General features: G+C 41.4%; 1 protein-coding gene across 5 annotated transcripts in view; it reads right to left on the reverse strand.

Moving 5' to 3' along the window:
* Positions 1-291: 291 nt before the first annotated feature.
* Positions 292-18,512, reverse strand: part of INPP4A (inositol polyphosphate-4-phosphatase type I A) — a 165,034-nt gene continuing 146,813 nt past the window's right edge. For all 5 annotated transcript variants that reach the window (XM_088454106.1, XM_088454103.1, XM_088454107.1 and 2 more), the window contains 5 exons: positions 17,384-17,524; positions 16,653-16,750; positions 13,756-13,868; positions 12,451-12,605; positions 292-1,860 (listed from right to left, as the gene is read on the reverse strand). In XM_088454106.1, coding sequence (XP_088310232.1) covers positions 1,728-1,860; positions 12,451-12,605; positions 13,756-13,868; positions 16,653-16,750; positions 17,384-17,524 — 640 coding nt within the window. In that variant the 3' untranslated portion in view covers positions 292-1,727. The remainder of the gene's footprint in view (positions 1,861-12,450; positions 12,606-13,755; positions 13,869-16,652; positions 16,751-17,383; positions 17,525-18,512) is intronic.

Consider the following 18,512-nt stretch of genomic DNA (forward strand, 5'->3'; position numbering starts at 1 on the left):
TGTCCATTCTTCAGCAAAAATTCCTTCATTGAAGGGATTGTTACTATTTTTCACAAATTATCCCTGAGAATCAGCTTTGGATCTCAGGGCTCAGCTTTTAATGTGCATTTGTCTGTAGTATTCTCACAAGATCACAGATTATTTTAGGAGATGACTGTGATGTGAGGAGGGAAATTGAGCCACAGACAGAGAGTTGGATAATGGGAGGAGAAACTCCCTCCAACAGCATAGAGGAGGGATGACTGTGAGGCCAAGCGTGCCTCTCTATGACACAAAGATCATACATTCAACTTGTTCATTAGCAATGTACTTTATTTTAATAAATTATTGTTGTATAAAATTAAACAGTATTGCTTACATATAACAAATAGGAAAAGGCCTAAGTAATGAATATTAGACACTCATTAACACTGACAAGAGAATCATGAGGACGCACCATAAAGGACATGGAGTTCAGTGATGCAGGGATGACAACCTGCCAGTAAAGAAAAATAGCTGAAAGACCACTCAGACTTAGGTTTCATATGTTATTTATACAATGTCTACCATACCAGGAATTCATACACACCCATGGGATAATAGCTGCTTTACAGATCTAGGAATCACAGGACTTGCATTCGGATTACTGAAAGGTAATGAACACACGAATGTTCTCCCCTCTATGCTCTGTTGCAGTCAGTTAGCTGGACACAGGCAGACTATATGGCTCTAAAGGAGGGTTACAAAGTCATCATTGATCCCTATGATTAACCCAATACAAACAACCACTGACTACTTTGCTAAATTGATTAAGATGAAAATAGGACTGAACAAACCACTTTTCATAGAGATAAATGACCCCCTAGTAATTCTGCAAATGCTGGGTTTTCTTTGCAAATGGCTGACTGACTGCAATGCAGGAAAGACAGGGAAGAGAATACGTGTGTGTGCTCCGTTCCATATGGGTAAAAACACAGAGGTGCTCTACAGTCATAACTTAGAGAATCCGGAAAACAAATTGGGGCTAGAGCGCCTTTAATGCAGGGTTGTATGAGCATGATGGCAAGCTGCAGGCCGCACAATTCAGTAGGGACAGCATGCACAGCATTTGATAGCAGAATACATATAACATCAATGGTCTCATAACAGAATAGGGGTGTAGAGGAGTTTGTGAACTGGAACCTGTTGCTATTTTAGCAAGGTCTGTAAATCAGGATTAATAAGGATAAACTATGCCAACCAATGGCCCTGTGTACACTCTGATGCACTTGATGTTCATGAGCTGTAGAAGCAAATTCCACAACAATATTTGCTACAGTAACTTTAACCCAAATGCCTAAAACATTTAAACATTTGTTTAACTTCCCCATATTTTATTATTGACAATTGCAGACTAACATGCCAGGGTTTTCTAGAGTCTTTAGTAGAGGAATCTCAGTGAGAATGCTAAAACTATGTACAGTACAACCTCCTAAGGACTTTGAACATGATTATCCTGCTCCACCAGACTTGTGAGGTCACTAGTAAGTTTGTATTCAGTTCACAACTAGCCTTGTTAGTGAGAAGTCACGCTAAAACGCTGTAACAAATGATCTTCTGGTGCATGCTCCATTTATATGGGGGCCGAATCCAAAACCCATACAAAGAATATATATATATATATATATATATATATATATATATATACATATAATATAGTGAATATCTGCAGATGTTGTAGGGGGACTCTGGGGAACATTCAGTATAACCTAAGTTTCGACTTTTCCATAGGTTCCTTCAGGAGGCCTGTAATGCTTTGGGAATGTAGACAGCTGTAGACTGTTGAACGCATATTTGCGACATCCAACATTCTTCATGGTGTTTTCCCGACGACAACCCTCACTGAGGAAAAACAAAAACAACAAACAGGCACAAAAAAGAAAATATAACCTGCACAAATAACAAATGAAAAATATGGGCAAAAGCAGTAGCATATGAAAGCATATTAAATTAGGATGTAAATAATGTATGTTAAAGGTGTGGTATATGCAGTGCAGCATTTCAAGCAGCTTTGTGTTTCGGTGGAATCAATTTTTTTATTTGTGGTATTTTATGTTCAAATGCAAAGCATGATTGCAGCAAGGCAAAACCAGCTGTGTTACTTTGCATTAGAGGACAAAAAAAGGGTCATACAATTATTTAAATAAAGGAGTAAAGTTGGAGGCAGACAAATCAGACAAAATAATAATAAAAAATATGACTCTACCTATTCCTTACTGGCCAAACACACAGGGCCCGATTCAGATATGGGAATAGAGCAAGATAAAGTAACTGTGTCTACATATCAAGTAGTGAAAAGCGTGGAGAAGTGGACCAGTGGAGAAGTTGTCCCTAGCAACCAATCAGCTTTGAAGTAGTATTCATCAAGTACAGTCTATCAAATAATAGGTAGGAGCTGACTGGTTGCTATGGACAACTTCTCCACTGGTCCACTTCTCCACGCTTTTCACCACTTAATAAATAGACCCCTGTGTATGTGGAAAAACCATGTAGCAATGCAAGGGGTGCAAATACAGAATTTTTTTGCATGTGGAGTAAATACTGGCTGTTTTTGCATGTAGCCCACAAATGCTGGACACCATTATTATTACACTGCAATGTAAATGTCAGTTTAGACACCCCCCTCCCAATTCTAAATCTCTGTACATTTTACATCTGTCCCACCTGCAGTGCAGCATGATTTTACCAAGGTGCACAGTTATTTGCCATTTCTTACTCTATTCCCAAATCTGAATCAGTCCCACAGACATTAGCACAGGCTTGGACAACCTCAAGATGACTAGATGTGTAACGGCAACTCTCAACATGACCCAGACCTACCAAATTACATAATCCTATCTAGTCTGGGCCCATGTCAGTAATTCACCAAGTAAATGCAGGTCATTTAGGGGGGAGGTTCTACTCATCTGGGTAAAGTAATACACAGAGGCAGATGCCAGACTAAAGGTGTGTACACACACAACGCTTTTTTTAACGATTTAACTATAACGAAGCCGTTATCGTTCATGCGCGTTCACGTTTGTAGTTCATCGTCCATTCTGACTGTCCAACAAACGATTTTCGTTCAGAAAATCGTTCATGTTGTGCAGAATGAACGATCAACGATTTCCATTCACCGTATGCATGATTAAAAAATCGTTCATCGTTTCTGAAAATCGTTCATTATTTTAGTAACCAACGAATTTTAGTGAATGATTTTCGTTCACTTTTTCAAGGGAAAATCTGAATGAAAATCGTTCACTAAAATCGTTGGTTACTAACATCGTTGTGTGTGTATGCAGCTTTACTATGAAGTAACTATAGAGTTGAGATTAGTAACACAGTGGTAAGATTGTACTCCAGCAACCTTTGTGCCGTGAAGCAGACCACATTGCTGACGTTACTTTCTAGTTAATCCAGCACCTATCTGAGGAAAACATCGGTGGCAGCAGAATACTAAGTAGACGGGTAAGTAACCGGAATATAGGGCTGCTAGGGTTACAATTCTAAGACGTCACAGGTGCTGTATGCGGTCAGGAGGAGCCTGTAATGCATGGTACACCAACTATAATTTTTGTACTAGAACTCTGCACTACACAGAGCACAGTAATTTAAGCCTGTATTAAACTTTGCATAACGCACCAATTTTTTAATAAACTTACACTGTGCAAAATAATGTTTGAAAGTTCTGATGACCTGTGAAACTGCTTACCACTCATCCTACAGCTCTGTCATTTGCACTTTTGAATAACACTAAATTATATTCTACCACTAGGTCATTATCCTAGAAACAAAGTTTACAGTATATACAGTAAGAAACATGGAGAAATGCGTTGTAAAAAATATAGGTCAGGAATTCTTGGGAATGTTTTAGTACACAGTTGGAATTGGTGTTGGATAACATTGTGATTTGTGAAAACACACTGTTATTTTTCACCTGTACAGCAATGCATACAGAAAAGCAGAATATATGCATGATAGGAAAGAAAGCCACACTATAAAACTGTACAATGGTAACAAACGCGTGCGCTTTTATGCTCTTAGTAGGTCAAACACAGACAATTTAAAAGATGAAATGACAAATAAGCCTAATATACTTTGATATTAGATTGTGAATGAATGAATGAATCTATGTTTATTTGTTTCCTACTTCTGTTTGCCCCTCAATAGTAGAAAAAAATGCTGTGGCTATTCCACAGTGTGGTAATATAATGAGTGACACACAGTTCCATTGCTTTTACACAATTGTATCTAGAAAACCCAATTAAGAAGTCAAACAATGTCTGATTATCGTCATGGGGTCTATTCATCATTGGGGGACAAATGGCTGGTTACACAGTGAGAAGGTGGTGGAGGAATTTGCTTGGATTCCTCTTCGTTTTCCAGGAACTCCTTCCCATAGCTCAGAGAACAAGCACTATCTGAAGATGGTGTTTGTCTCGCAAGGCAAACTCCAAAAACTTAAAGTTTTGGAAGTTTGCTAAATATAAGGTGGTCCTATCAGACCCCTGATGACAAATGGCCCCGAGCCCTAATATATGCGGAAGCTAGCATTTCCGCATGTGTAACGGGCCATTAAGTGATGATGAATGGACCCCCAAGAGTTCTATGAGATGTTTTTGAATGAAATGTCTGCTGAATCAGTTTATACTAAAGTATAACCTCTACAGCAACTTTATTAAAGCTTTAGTTCCAGATGGTAGACCATTTTATTTTCCTCCTACACAAACTAGTTGTGATACTTGCAGAATAAGGATTACTTTGGCATGGCATAGGAATATGGAGGCATAATATATCATATACTGTAAATAAGAACTGGATATTAGGCAGTTCTGTGCGAAAGGCACTTTTATGGGAAAAAAATGTCAGACATCCAAACCAACATCAACAGGGTGTGCAGCAATGAAGCACCAGCTTCAACACAGGTGCCACAAGCAGTGGGAGAATGAATTGGGTACATGGACTATACTCCAACACTGTGCCTATTACTAAAACATGGAAGCACAATAGGCAACAGGTCAGGAAGATTGGTTTGTTCTACTGTTATAAACATATACTGAAAAATAGATGTATATACGCATCTGTCAAGAATTCAAGCTTTATATAGAGCCATAGCTTTAAAAGTACTGTAAAGGACAACCATGAAGGCAAACGTGTAGCCACTGTCATGCTTTCAAAACATCAAAATGACATTATACAGTAGCTCTGGAATCCCAAGCATATATGGCTTGGGAACGCAGAGAGGAATCACTGTTCATCTGGTGTCCTAGGAAATGTGCAATGGCAGCAGCATGAGCAGTACAAAATCTGCTAGGATATACTATTTGCTGGTACATAAGCAATGCACATAAGCTACATGGTGCTATTTGCATGTATGTATGGTACTGTAGGAACAAAGCAGCATCAAGGACGTGAGGTAAGTGGTCATGAGTAAGATGTGTGTGTGTGTGTGTGTGTATACGCGAGTACAAGAATTGTTTGCACAATACCAATAAGCCGCCCCAGATTTGGAAACTTTGAAATGACAATGTAAAATTGTAAGGCATAATATAGGGCGTAGCCCGGTCACCGCTGTGAGAAATCAGTCTCCAGGGGGCGGCATGTTCCCAGGCATATGTTTTCCTGGCCTGTCTTTATTTGCAGCGAAATCTAGCAACCAGGTATGCTATGCTGAGGAACAGCCACACTATCAGTAAGTTTGGACTGAGTGCTAACAAAGGGACAGAATAGAGGAGGCTGGGATCCAGCCTGAAATCTCGGATCGGAACCAAGCCACTCAAGTTCTTCTGGGTGACTATCTCTCGAGTTCCAATGCTGTGAAGAGGATAGAGTTGGAGGAGGGGAGGGGGATACAGCAAAAGGAAAGGATCAAGGAGAACAAAATAAAAAACACATATAATGGACAAAATAAAAAAGCAAGGAGGAGGAAGCAAAATAAAGGAATTCACAGATTTACAGTTTTTTGAAACGCACACATAAAGGTGATGTAATTGAAACAAAATGAGCATTAAAGAGTAAAAGGAGAGAGAAGAGAGAACAAAAGAGAAAATATAAGAAGAAAGCATTGTAGACGAGTGAAAAGTAAAAAAAAAAAATAGCCAGGTTTCCATGTTTGGTTTAGTTTGGACAGCCACCAGTCCATGCTGCCATGCATCAACATGCTGCTAAGCAGTGGCCACCTGAATGCAAGCAGACCATGAACAAACCAGTACAGGATTTGACCCTTTCACGGCAGATAAAGAAGCGCCAACTACCAGATTGTGTAGCCTGCCTAATAACCATTGGATTACTATAAAAAATATAATGTTCTGATCATATTATATTAGGACACTTTGTGTAATGAAAACTTAGACATACAGTACAAGTGCTCTGGAGGGAGAATAATTGCTCTAATACTCTGTAATGATCCAGCTGTTACGTAAATGGATGTCTAACCATTGATCATGCTCTTTCCATGATCCCTCATTCATTTCCTGTAACATCCAGGGAGCGGGTTGGGTAAGAGATCCTGGCAGTCGGGATGCCGCTGGTCAGAATACAGACAGCGTCATCCCGACAGTCTGAATCCCAACACCCATATCGACAGAAGGTAAGACTTACCCTTACCCCTAACCCTCTCTCCCTGGTGCCTAACCCTAACCTCCCCGCTTAGTGCCTAAACCTAACCTCCCCCTCCCCGCACCCTAAACCTAACACTCCCTCCCTGGTGCCTAAACCTAACTTCCCCCCTAGTGCCAAAACCTAACCTCCCCCTCCCCGCACCCTATACCTAACACTCCCTCCCTGGTGCCTAAACCTAACCTCCCCCCTAGTGCCAAAACCTAACCTCCCCCTCCCCGCACCCTAAACCTAACACTCCCTCCCTGGAGCCTAAACCTAACCTCCCCATAGTGCCAAAACCTAACCACCCCCCTCGCCGCACCCAAAACCTAACCCTCCCCCTAAAGCCTAATCCTAACTGTGCACCCTAACCCTCCCCCTAACTCCCGATACTTACCTTCGGAAGAGCCGAAACTAGGATTTTTGTCACCCAGGGCAAGACAGTAAGTTGGCGCCCCCCTGGTAATTCCACCATATATAGTAATGCCCCCTTCAGCAGTGCTCATGTAGTAATGCCCCCTGGAGGTAATGCCCCTGTAGTAGTGCCCATATAATAATGCCCCTGTAGTTGTGCCCATATAGTAATGCCCTTGTAGTAGTGCCCCCATTGTAACGCCCCTGTAGTAGTGCCCATATAGTAATACCCCTGTAGTAGTGACCATATGTTAATGCCCCTGTAGTGCCCATATAGTAATGCCCCTGTAGTTCCCATATGGCAATGCCCCTGTAGTGCCCATATGGTAATGCCCCTGTAGTGGCGCTCCTCGGAACTATGGGAGAGACATCATGACGTCTCTCCCATAGTGCCCCGTGGGGAGAGCTGGAGCCTCCTTGCGCCGTTGGGCTGGAGGACACTGGTGCCGAGTCCAATGGCGCACCAGTTGCACGTGCACCTCCAGCCCCTCCCTAGTTGAGGCCCTGCCTTCGGGATACTGGCGGTTGGGATTCTGGTGCCGGTATTTCGCCCGTTGGCATCCCATATGCCGGGATGCTGACTACATCCCCCGGGGTGCATAGATTGCTTGTTCTTCATTGAGAGCGCTGACCCTTGCATATAACGCTGACAATGCAGAACATCTGGACCTATACCTGGCCTCCGATTTGCAGCTCATGGAACTAATATAAGCCCAGTGGACCCAGCATGTTATCTATGGGATTCAAAAAGGGTTATCTAGTCGCACCAGAGATACATTGTACCCCTCAGTAAGGGACAATGGTGACCCCCAATATTTATTATAGTTGGTTGGGGGGTACTACCACAGGCAATGGGTATTAGACCAAAAGAATAGAGAAGAGAGAAAGAAATGCCTGAAGTGGTGCACTAGGGTATCTAATATATAACTTTTATTGTTGCTTTTAATATTGTCCGCAAGACAAGAGGAGCAGCGAAAATAATTTTAAAACCATAAAGAGGTGAACAAAAGTAATGAATTCAGTGAATTAAAATATAGGCATAAACCCTGTCCTTACACACATTCATATATTGGATGAAGCTATTAAATATATATAGCATTTATCCTTCATTCAACATGCTCAGTTATTGAACACAGGACTGTGGGCCTGATTCAGACCCGCTCGCGAGTGTTATGCGCTCACAATCGGGTCGATGGTGGCCCAGTGCGCATGACGGAGCCGGCGCCGTCGTGCGCATGCGCGAAACCCAGATAGCGACGGGCAAACCGTCGCTCTGGGTATCATACCAAAGGGGGCGTGCTGTCTATGTTGAGTGACAGTACACCCCCGTTGGTGGGCGGGCCGGGGGAGTGGCTGCCCAAACGGAGGCGTTCCCATGTCAACGCCTCCGTTTGGAGGCGGCCCCACTGACATCACGAGTGATGTCAGTGGTAGAGATTTCGGTTCTGTGAGAGCCGAAATCTCTCTGGGGCTTGCGGCAACGAGACCCTACCACAAGGGTCTCGTCGCAAGCCCCATGGTCGCAATGGTCTTGACCATCGCGACCAACTTCCTGGCCGCTCACTATAGCGGTGGGTGGTCACCCACAGCTATGCGAGCGGCCAGGAGGCCGCTCTAAAAAACAAGAAGGCCGGCCCTGATATAGAGCGAGCGCTCTGTCAGAGCGTCCGGCTCTGAATCAGGGCCTCTATGCACTATGCCTTTAATTCACTGAATTCATTACTTTTGTTCACCTCTTTATGGTTTTAAAATTATTTCCGCTGCTCCTCTTATCTTACCGACAATATTAAAAGCAACAATAAAAGTTATATATTAGATACCCTAGTGCACCACTTCAGGCATTTCTTTCTCTCTTCTCTATTCTTTTTATCTAGGGGATTCCACATAAGCCTCCCTCTTTTTCTTGCCTCATACAAAGCACTGAGTCTGTGACTAAAACCTGTCATTGTTTCCTACAATTGCTAAAATACTCACTTGTCTATTTAAAACTACCAGCAAATCCTCATGCATGCCATCATCTCTCACATACTGACTGATGCAATCTCCAAGCATCACTCAGGATTTCTCATTGTTCCCTCATACATCCATACTGAACACAGCAGCTAGGGGTATATTTATTTTTATATATCCATATAGTGACATTTAATTCAAGTCTCTCACTCCGTATACCTTACTCCATTACCTACACAGTGCTTCTCCTCTGTTGCATATCCTAACATCGCAGCTCTCATGTTCCCATATTCCCAATGATTCCCTCACTTCTCTCATAACCTTCTCCTTTCTGCCCCATCTGCCCCCACCTCTATGTCATTCCTTAGACCTTTCATACCTTCCTGATCAGTGCTGCACTTTGCCTACTCCCCTGTGTGTGTGTCTATCTCCTACTTAGACGTTACAGTGTACGGGAGGCCGTTCCTAGTGTACACTGATATTACATGTGTTGTTCCTGAGCATTATGTCATGTAGGGAGCTACATACATAGCAATACACCAAGTAAACATATAGTAATTAAATCACTAGATAGGAGTTTACACAAGCTGTAATGTCTCTTGTGTACTACTATATTTATCTTATTATTATTATTGTTACATTTTATAGGAAAAACATATCACTTAATTATTATAATGTATCATATTTTATTTTAATTCATATTTTAAACTTTTTATATTGTAATGCCATATACTTTAGAAAGTATAGAGAATGCCAGTTCATGCTTTATTAAAGACCAGATGTGTTCACATACAATTATCCTCAAATCGTACCAAATTACCCCATTTGGCGTGACACAGACTTTTCGACTTATGGTGCGTACACACGGTACAATCAGTCAGCGATAACGATATCACTGACTGACCTCCCTGCACCTTCCCGGTGTGCTGGATGATCGATAGCGATAATCCGGCACACCACCACCGACAGGCCAGCGACCTGCAACTTGGTCAATATCGATACCGTTATTGTCCATACGTGCCCGCGCATCGCTGGTCGTTTAAGGGTTGGAAGGCACCAAAAAATTAATGACCTGAACAATAACGATATGAACGATATTGTTATCGTTCATATCGTGCATTTTTATCATACCGTGTGTACGCACCATAAGTCGGGCCATGCAACTTTTTCTTACAATATGCGCCTTAATCTGCTACTTTTACCAGTTCTTTTGCAACAAAATTACTAATCCTCAGTATTTCTAGAGCCTGATTCAGACTTGTAGGCCAATCGCATTGCTGCTGCGTCTTTGTATGCAGCGGCAATGCGAAATTATGCTAATGATGCAGAAGGAGTCTTGTATAAATTGATGCCTCCTGCCTGCTTCTGTGATCCTCTACTGCATCCGAGGACACAGCATCGGATCCGCAACATGTACACCGGCAAGTATCCCTCCGGTTACGCAGTATGACTGGTGTTTAGAAGCCATCGGTGCGTCCAGAAAACAGGCCCGACGCGCCCCCATTTTCTGTAACACTGGCCCATCCCCGCCCCCAAACATCTCCAGCATGTCACTCATGCTACGTCTTAGGGGGCACTGCAACCATTGTAGCTGACACCGATCGGCACATGCACAATACAGATCATGTATATGCACCGATTGCCACCATTGGAGTTGTACGCAAACCATCGCGTTTGTGTACAACTCTGAATCAGGTCTTTAGCGCACTATTAGCAAGTTAAGACGCAAGATTCAGGAAAAAGTAAGTAATCTGGGTAAAAAGGCAATAAAACAGGGTTCCTACAGTATACGAATGACTCGCGCCATGCATCCTTATGCTGGGATCGCAAATGTAGCAGTGTTGGGATCACAAATGCAGCAGGGGCTATCATACACCTCCAGCTGCATTTGCATATTTTCAAGAACAGAATTACAAAGCTCCGTCCTCTGCTGAATTACCCCCGTAGTACGCTATTAGCTAATTAGTACACAAATAGCGAATTAAGACGCAAAATTAGGGAAGATGTACTCAAGCACGGGAATTGCTACCCATGTCGGTGTGTCTAATGGAGCATACACACGGTCAGATTTGTCAGATGAATGATTGAACGATCTTAACGATTTGATGAACGATTTGACCAACAATTGGAACGATTTGAACTACAAATGATTTTTGACTGCATTAAAATGAATAGAATCGTCCAAATCTGACTGCAAACACATCAGATGTCAGATATCGTTATCTGACCATTGGGAATGCGCATCGTTTATCGTTCAGACATGTCAGATTTTCCTTCAGATATGAACGATTTTTTAAATAGTTATCGTTCAGATCTGAAGAAAAATCTGACCGTGTGAATGCACCATTAGTCCCGCCAGACGTCTTGTGCAAAGAAGATAGGGATATGAGGACACATCTGTATAGCTGGGTCACACCCTGGCATCTGGATTTAATCTGAAAAAACAGGCGCAGTGTGAAATAAAGAAACAGATATAATTAGTGAAAAAACATTATTCTCAAATACAGCATCATAGGACTTACTATGTTTAAAGATAATTTAGGTAGCCTGTATTTTTCAGTAAAAACCCATAAGGTTTTCTGTCTTCTGCTCAGACAAATAAGTGTTAGAAAGTAAGAAAGGGTCAAATAAAAGAACGCAATAGAAAGGATAAGAAGAAATGGATGTGTGATTTCAGTAAAGACATTCATAGACATGGATGAGGAGAACAAGACTGAGTGGTATTTCTGAACTACAGAGGCTGCAGACTAGTTTCTTGTCCTTTCTTGAGGCAAGTGATGTGCAGGGATTAAGGTCTAAGTAATGTACAGGAACGGATTGGAGGAAGTAACGTAGTACTATTTTTTATTTGTTGTTAAGATTGTTATTCCACAGTAACATCTCTGCTGCTTCTGCACATAGAACACAAATGCTGATATGCCAAGGGAAAACAGGATGAGATGGTAAGGGGAGGAAAAGTCATGACAAACATCCATATAGCATGGGTGCCCTAACAAGTAAGAGCTGGGTGGTTCTAGAGCAGATCTAGGCATCCTGTGCCTTTCCAGCTGTTTTATCTACAGATCCTAGCAAACTCTGCCAGCTGATGACTTGTAACATCTGGAAAGCAAAAGGATCCTACCCGGCTCTAGAGTGTAAGAATGGAGAACCAGAGCAACCTGCAGATGTGTTCCCAAGTAAGAGAAAGGCCATGGCACTTTCCAGCACTCAGGAGTCCATCAGATCCATCTTTCAAGTCTTTTTGGAACTCAAAAGTAATTTCTTAAGAAATTCTTCAATAATAGAGACCTTTCTAATTATTATACTATAACCATTTTGGACAGAAGTCCTCATGCTTTGTAAAACAAAACTTCTAGTTGCCATGCATAAATGTCTGTTCTTTTGAAAAACATGTTACCTGTAATTTTAAGGGACGCCCACATCTGTAGCTCACCTAGTTCTTGTACTGAAGAGCAAAGAAAGCCTCATAGAACAACAGGCCTCACTTACCTGCGCATGCACTCCAGTGCTTGTGTAAAAACCTGTGGGGCCATTCCATGCTCATGTTGTAGGATCAGGCATTGCTCCAGCGTCACCGACATGGCAGTACGATCCTTGGCACTTTTACAGCTTGTAAATCGAACGCCATTCAGTCGTCGACATATCTATGTAAAAAAATGGGGATTAAAATGATTAACAGCAAAAGACATTTCTCAGGAGCAGTAAAAAGGACATACTGGCACCCTGTTGCACTGAACAGATGACGGGGTGCCAAGGGACTATTGAGGTGAGGAGGGGGAGAATAATGTATAGGAAGTAGATAGATACTGTACAGCAGGGTGCCAGCTAATAGCAGGATTCCTAGGCTTTTAAAGATTGATGAAGGCAGGATCTGCTTCCAGGGACACAAAGGAGAGCTGACTCCAGCTGGTACCCATATAAGTTGCTGCACTCAAGGCTGTTATTCTCCACACTGACAGTGCTTAAAGTTGGATCATTAAGACGACATCACTGGCTATGCCCATTAATTTGCCAACAAGCGTGTAGCACTTACCTTTGCTGCAGACTCTCCAGCTTTGGGCAAACATAGTCAAAGGACCGTATACTCCAAGCCCCTTGAAGAGTATGCAGAAAAGGGGAGTACATATAAACTTATCCTTTAAAACATAATAGCAGAAAGGTAACAAGTGCAATGCTGTTCAACAGGTGATTATATGACAAGTGCTATTCAGAGAATATAAATAACATATACAGACATATACAGATGGGGCCTCATACATCTAGCCTCCTTGTGCATTAAACAGCCCTTCTAGTCGTGCCATGCCGTGGTGTGACTCTGTAGTACTGAGCATATTTTCGTGCATCTTTTTACCTTCAAATGCGTTTTATTCGCACAGCAATTCGAATAGAAAGCATAAGCAGCTTCTGCTGATTAAAATGATATGCGGCATGCCTATGTTCTGTGTGTGACTGCGGGTGTATCTGCATGCAAAATGCTAATTTACAGTGTCAGCGACTGTAACAGTGTAATGTAGCATTTTGCATGTAGATACACAGAACATAGGCATACCGCATATCATTTTAATCAACAGAAGCTGCTTGTGCTAACTATTCGCATTGCTGTGCGAATAAGACGCATTTGAAGGTAAAAATACGTATGAAAAGACGATCAGCATTACAGAGTCACAAGGAGCTCCCGCGTTATGCGTAGCGCGACTTGTAGCGCACGGAGAATAGATGTATGTGGACACATCGGTATTATCACACAAATTAAGTGATGAACCAGAAATACACAAAAAAAATGTAACATCATACCTCAGCAGCTTGCCAAAGGATGTCAACATTTTTGTTTTTCCGTGCATGGACATTTTGTCCAAGGAACCTGAGTAGCTCAGGAAGACACGTCTGACTCCGAGACCGCGGCAAACCTAAAATAAATACAATCAGATGTAAAGAAGTGGAAATCCAAGAAATCAGACCTTGCCATAGTATAAGAGTTATAAATCCTAACATAATATTAAAATCATATTTGCCATCAACACTGCTAATACACCGTCATACTATATCACTATGGGTAATGAAACATTAAGCTTCTCTTGCGGAGTTGAAAACAAAAAGTGATAGCGGCAGAGACAGAAGGAGGTGGAGTACAAATGTATGTACATTTATCATGGCAGTGACATGTTTTCTGGCTGAGGATCTTGAGGTTTTTCCCTCCAGCAGCAGCATATGGTGTAAGGATGGTAGCAGTGGTTGACCTGCAAGAAAATTGTGCTAGGTAATGTGCTAGGAAGGAGCTATGGAGAAGAACCATATTCAGAAACTAAGAAAGCAGAAGGAGGTAGGTTAAGGTGAAACACCCTAACAGACTTTCAATTTGGGATGGTTATAAAATTTGATTTAAAATTTTATAAAAATGACATATTTGTCCTTTGTTCCATTTTAAAAGCTTCATTCATGATGCATTTTATAGTCAAGCTGTCCTCTAAATCTACAGCTTCAATTCATGGTGATGTAATCAGCATCCCGACAGTCATGATGGCAACGGTCACGATACCAACAGAGGCATCCCCACTGTCAGAATACTGATGGACACAATACCGACAGAGGCATCCCGACCAACTGTCAGAATGCAAAGGTAAGTAATACTTTCAGTAATCTGTCGGGATTCTAATGGCGCTGTGAGGAATATAGCGATATGGCACATAGTGCGAATTATAGTTCTCACATCATAACAGATTGGTAATTAAAAGCCATAGAATAACTAGTTTTCTGAATGCGAGGGCAGGAGAGCTGACTGTCTTTATTATTTCATGTATTCTTTGAGTCCTTGAGGCAGGGAAGATGGAAACTAACCCTTTCACATGCAAATAGCACCTAGCTCTGTATGTTCCTGAAAGGGCCTATTTCACATTTCGGAGCCACAGCTTAATTTTAAGAATTGTTAAATGTCATATGACTCACATGATAATTATTCTTTGAAGTTTACAAGTCAGGAAACCTTTTGGTTAAAGTATTGCCCAGGTAATGTATTTAACAGGGACAGGCTAAGTTCCCTGTTAATGAAATTAGGAAATACAACACAGATTTGTCTAGCTTAGAGCCTATCTGTGTTTCCGTTCAATTATGATAACGTTGTCACCAGGGCATGTGTATTCCTCAGCCTTTGTGTCTGCCTCTATAGACAGTCAGCACTATAGGGGGTAAAACAAATAGAAACCAGGCTGATGAGATATGGCAGATCAATGATCAGTCATATTTGGATGGTTTATGTGACAAAAGTGATGTATCAGTGATAGATGGAAGCTTGGAAAATTATATACATATAACTGGACTCCATATCCAGGTTGTGTGCAATTCCCAGATCACTGAGACATACAGTTTTGAAGACATGAGATATCTCAGGAATGCACTATGACAACCACATCATATTTACACTTGTATAACAGATAAAATATGGACAACTATGATGAATACCCCATATTGTAGGTAGTCCATCCACAGGGGAAGTTATTAGGTTTATTCTGTTATAAGTTTAAAGATATTTAAACTTAGCTGGGAGGTTCCTGACCTCCAATCATCCACCAATCAGAGTGGGCTGTGATGACCTCACCTGAGGTGTGATACCCTTCTGATAAAATGGATTGAAGCCCTGTGTTCTGGGTTCAACTGGGGGATCAATTTGTCGCATTGAAGTTTAACCTGCAGTCTCTGCATTTCTTACCATTCCTCCTGGGCGGAACGCTACGTGTTTCTAACGCAGCGTCTTTTCCGTAAGTCTACCTCTACCATTTTTATTTTATATTGCTGTATGTACCTTTGTAACCATTCTTTTCTCTGTAACATTCTTTTTTAAGCATTGTACTACCTTTTGTGTAAATAAAGTATTCTTTATTAGTTTATTTCATATATGCTCCGAAACCTCGTCTTTGAAGAGATTGTTAGTGACGCTACACATATTGTTAAGTACGGGAAGCAGAGGGTTGGTCACAGCGAACTGTGTGGTCGTCTGGGACGCCTAGTCTGCGCAATTGTGGAGAGGTTAAGCAACAGATTAACTGCGAGGGGATCTTGTTGCTGAGCCTGTGCAATTATTGGGATTTAGAGGACCGGTGGCCTCTTTAAATTGTTCCATCGGTGGTGGCAGTTTCATAAGTAAGGTATTTGTATCACGGCCCTCTGTCTATAGCAGAGGTGCACACCCCCACGTCAGGGATACTGGGTACGGGTCCCTGACAGGCGCATATCTACTACACGATAAAAATTATTGATTGAACGATAACCACATCGTTATCGTTCATTAATCATGCAGTAACTATGCCGGCAACGACCAGCGATGCGCGCACCCGCTAATTGTTGTCAGTATCTGTCATCGCCTGAACATACAGGTCAACATGATGATATTGTCGGGTTGTGCATGTTCGGGGATGAGGGAGGGTGCCTGCACTGACCGACATATCATTCAGTGTGGACACATTATCCACTGCACAATATAAGGAATAATTGAATGATAACGATGTCATTATCGTATATTCGTTCTTTCATTGTGTAGTGGATATGCACCTTAACTGTCGAGATGACATTGTTGATATTGTGTCCGTCGGCATCCTGACCGTCAGGATTCTGTACAAAACCCAATTCATGTAAGTGGCTGTCTGAAAGGTAATAGTCAGTGTGATAACATGCCCCATGGTTGTTACATAAAAACTTACAATCTTCCGGTAAGACTTCTTTGAACTGCTCATAATAAGAATTAAGCCGCACCAAGCTCTCAACGTTTATGACTTCTTGCAATGACGTATCTCCGAACCTAAGTCCATAAAAGTAATAACTGGTCACAATGACATAAAAGCTTGGAACGAGATAAAGAAAAGCTTTGCACAGCACAAATATCCCCCACCACTATATGTATACATGTGTTGCATATATATTATGGGAGGGTGAGTGGGATTTTCCTATCATCCCAGCAAAGCTTGTAAAAGACACAAGTTGCCTACCTGTAGACTGGTATTGGAGGACACCTGCTGTTTAATAAATGTATTAGCTTATAAGACACACAGACAGATTTGTGCTACTAGGAAAAAACTCTATATAAATCAATATTATACATAGCGAAAGAGGGACAAGAAGAGGTTTTTGTTAGACAATAAAATAGTTTTTCTTCTCTCTGTCACTACTAAGTATATTCAAATCGTCTTCAGCTCTTAGAAATATTTATTAATTGAAGGAACAGACATGAACCGCAACACAAAACTCTTCATGTCCCTATTTATCTATGTATAATATAGATATGTGCTAGTGTCTGGGAACATGCATTAAATATTACATTATATTGCTTTACTCTGTGTTTAAGAAATTAATATTTATGAGACAAGAGATTCCAGCAAATCAGGTCATCAGCTAACGTTTGCTATATGTTCATATGATATGGGATAGCGCTTACTTGTCTGCAAGTGTCTGCTGCTCATTGATTCCCACATTGAATAGAACTGGCTGAACCCTTAGCAGCATCCCACTCTGAATCTCGCGGGGAAGGGCATCAAACAAGGCGCTTGGTAATGGAATGCGGACATTAAATCCATCACTATAAGAATAAATAAGTTAAACAGACTGTGACAGACAGACAGACACATCTTCAATGCCACCACAGCTGAAAGTCTTGGAATGGCCCAGTAACATCCCAGAACTCAAATGAATATCTGTGGAGACCTGTGCACAGGACATCTCCTTGCTATTTGATGGACCTTCAATCATTTTGCAGTGAAAAGTGGAACAGAATAGCAAAGTCTAGGTATGTGACAGTGATGGAGAGTATTAGTTCAGGGGTGTGCAGTCATTATCTTTTTGTTTTTCACTAGAACATTGTTGGTTTCTAAGTTACGTTAAGGCCCGTATCAAATTAGCAGCGATAAATTACCACTGCTAATGGATCCCCTGGGGCTATCCAATTAGCCCCACAGTCCGGCCGGACGCCGGCACTTATCAGGGATTTTTTTTTTCGGGACCTGATGTCTCCCGAAAAATAATCCCCAAGAAAGTGCAGAATTTTTCCAAGCGCAATGGAGAAAACACATAGGTACGTGAAGTTATCAGAGATGCTATGTGTTTTTGGCTGAATTATCCTCTTTGTTTGCCTGAACAAATATGATAGGGTGATAAAAACAAATTGGTGAAAAACAGGGATTATCAGCGAAAACTCCCTGTTTTTCACCCTCTCGAAAATAGATCGGGGCTAATTGGATACAGCTTTAAAGATGTAAGAATGTCAAAATGATTTATTCTGATTTACGGCTTTACTTCACAAAAACACTTGTAGAGTTTATAAATAAGTAATAGGATATTCTTTATGTATTTAAATATTTGTAAAATTTACCTAATTTGTTTGAAATATATACAGTATTTTATATTTATTAGTAATAAAACAACCTGTTATTATGAGTTTACTGTATGAGGGTAAGTACCCCTTGAATCTACCTGTGGGATCCCTGGGTTACATGAACTAGAAGCTGAGGTACCCAGGCCTACAGCTACAGGAAATTATTTTGGGGACTATAGTAATATTCCTGGGAATG

Source organism: Taudactylus pleione, unplaced genomic scaffold (assembly GCF_031769625.1).
Source record: "Taudactylus pleione unplaced genomic scaffold, aTauple2 ptg000609l, whole genome shotgun sequence".
NCBI lineage: Eukaryota > Metazoa > Chordata > Amphibia > Anura > Myobatrachidae > Taudactylus > Taudactylus pleione.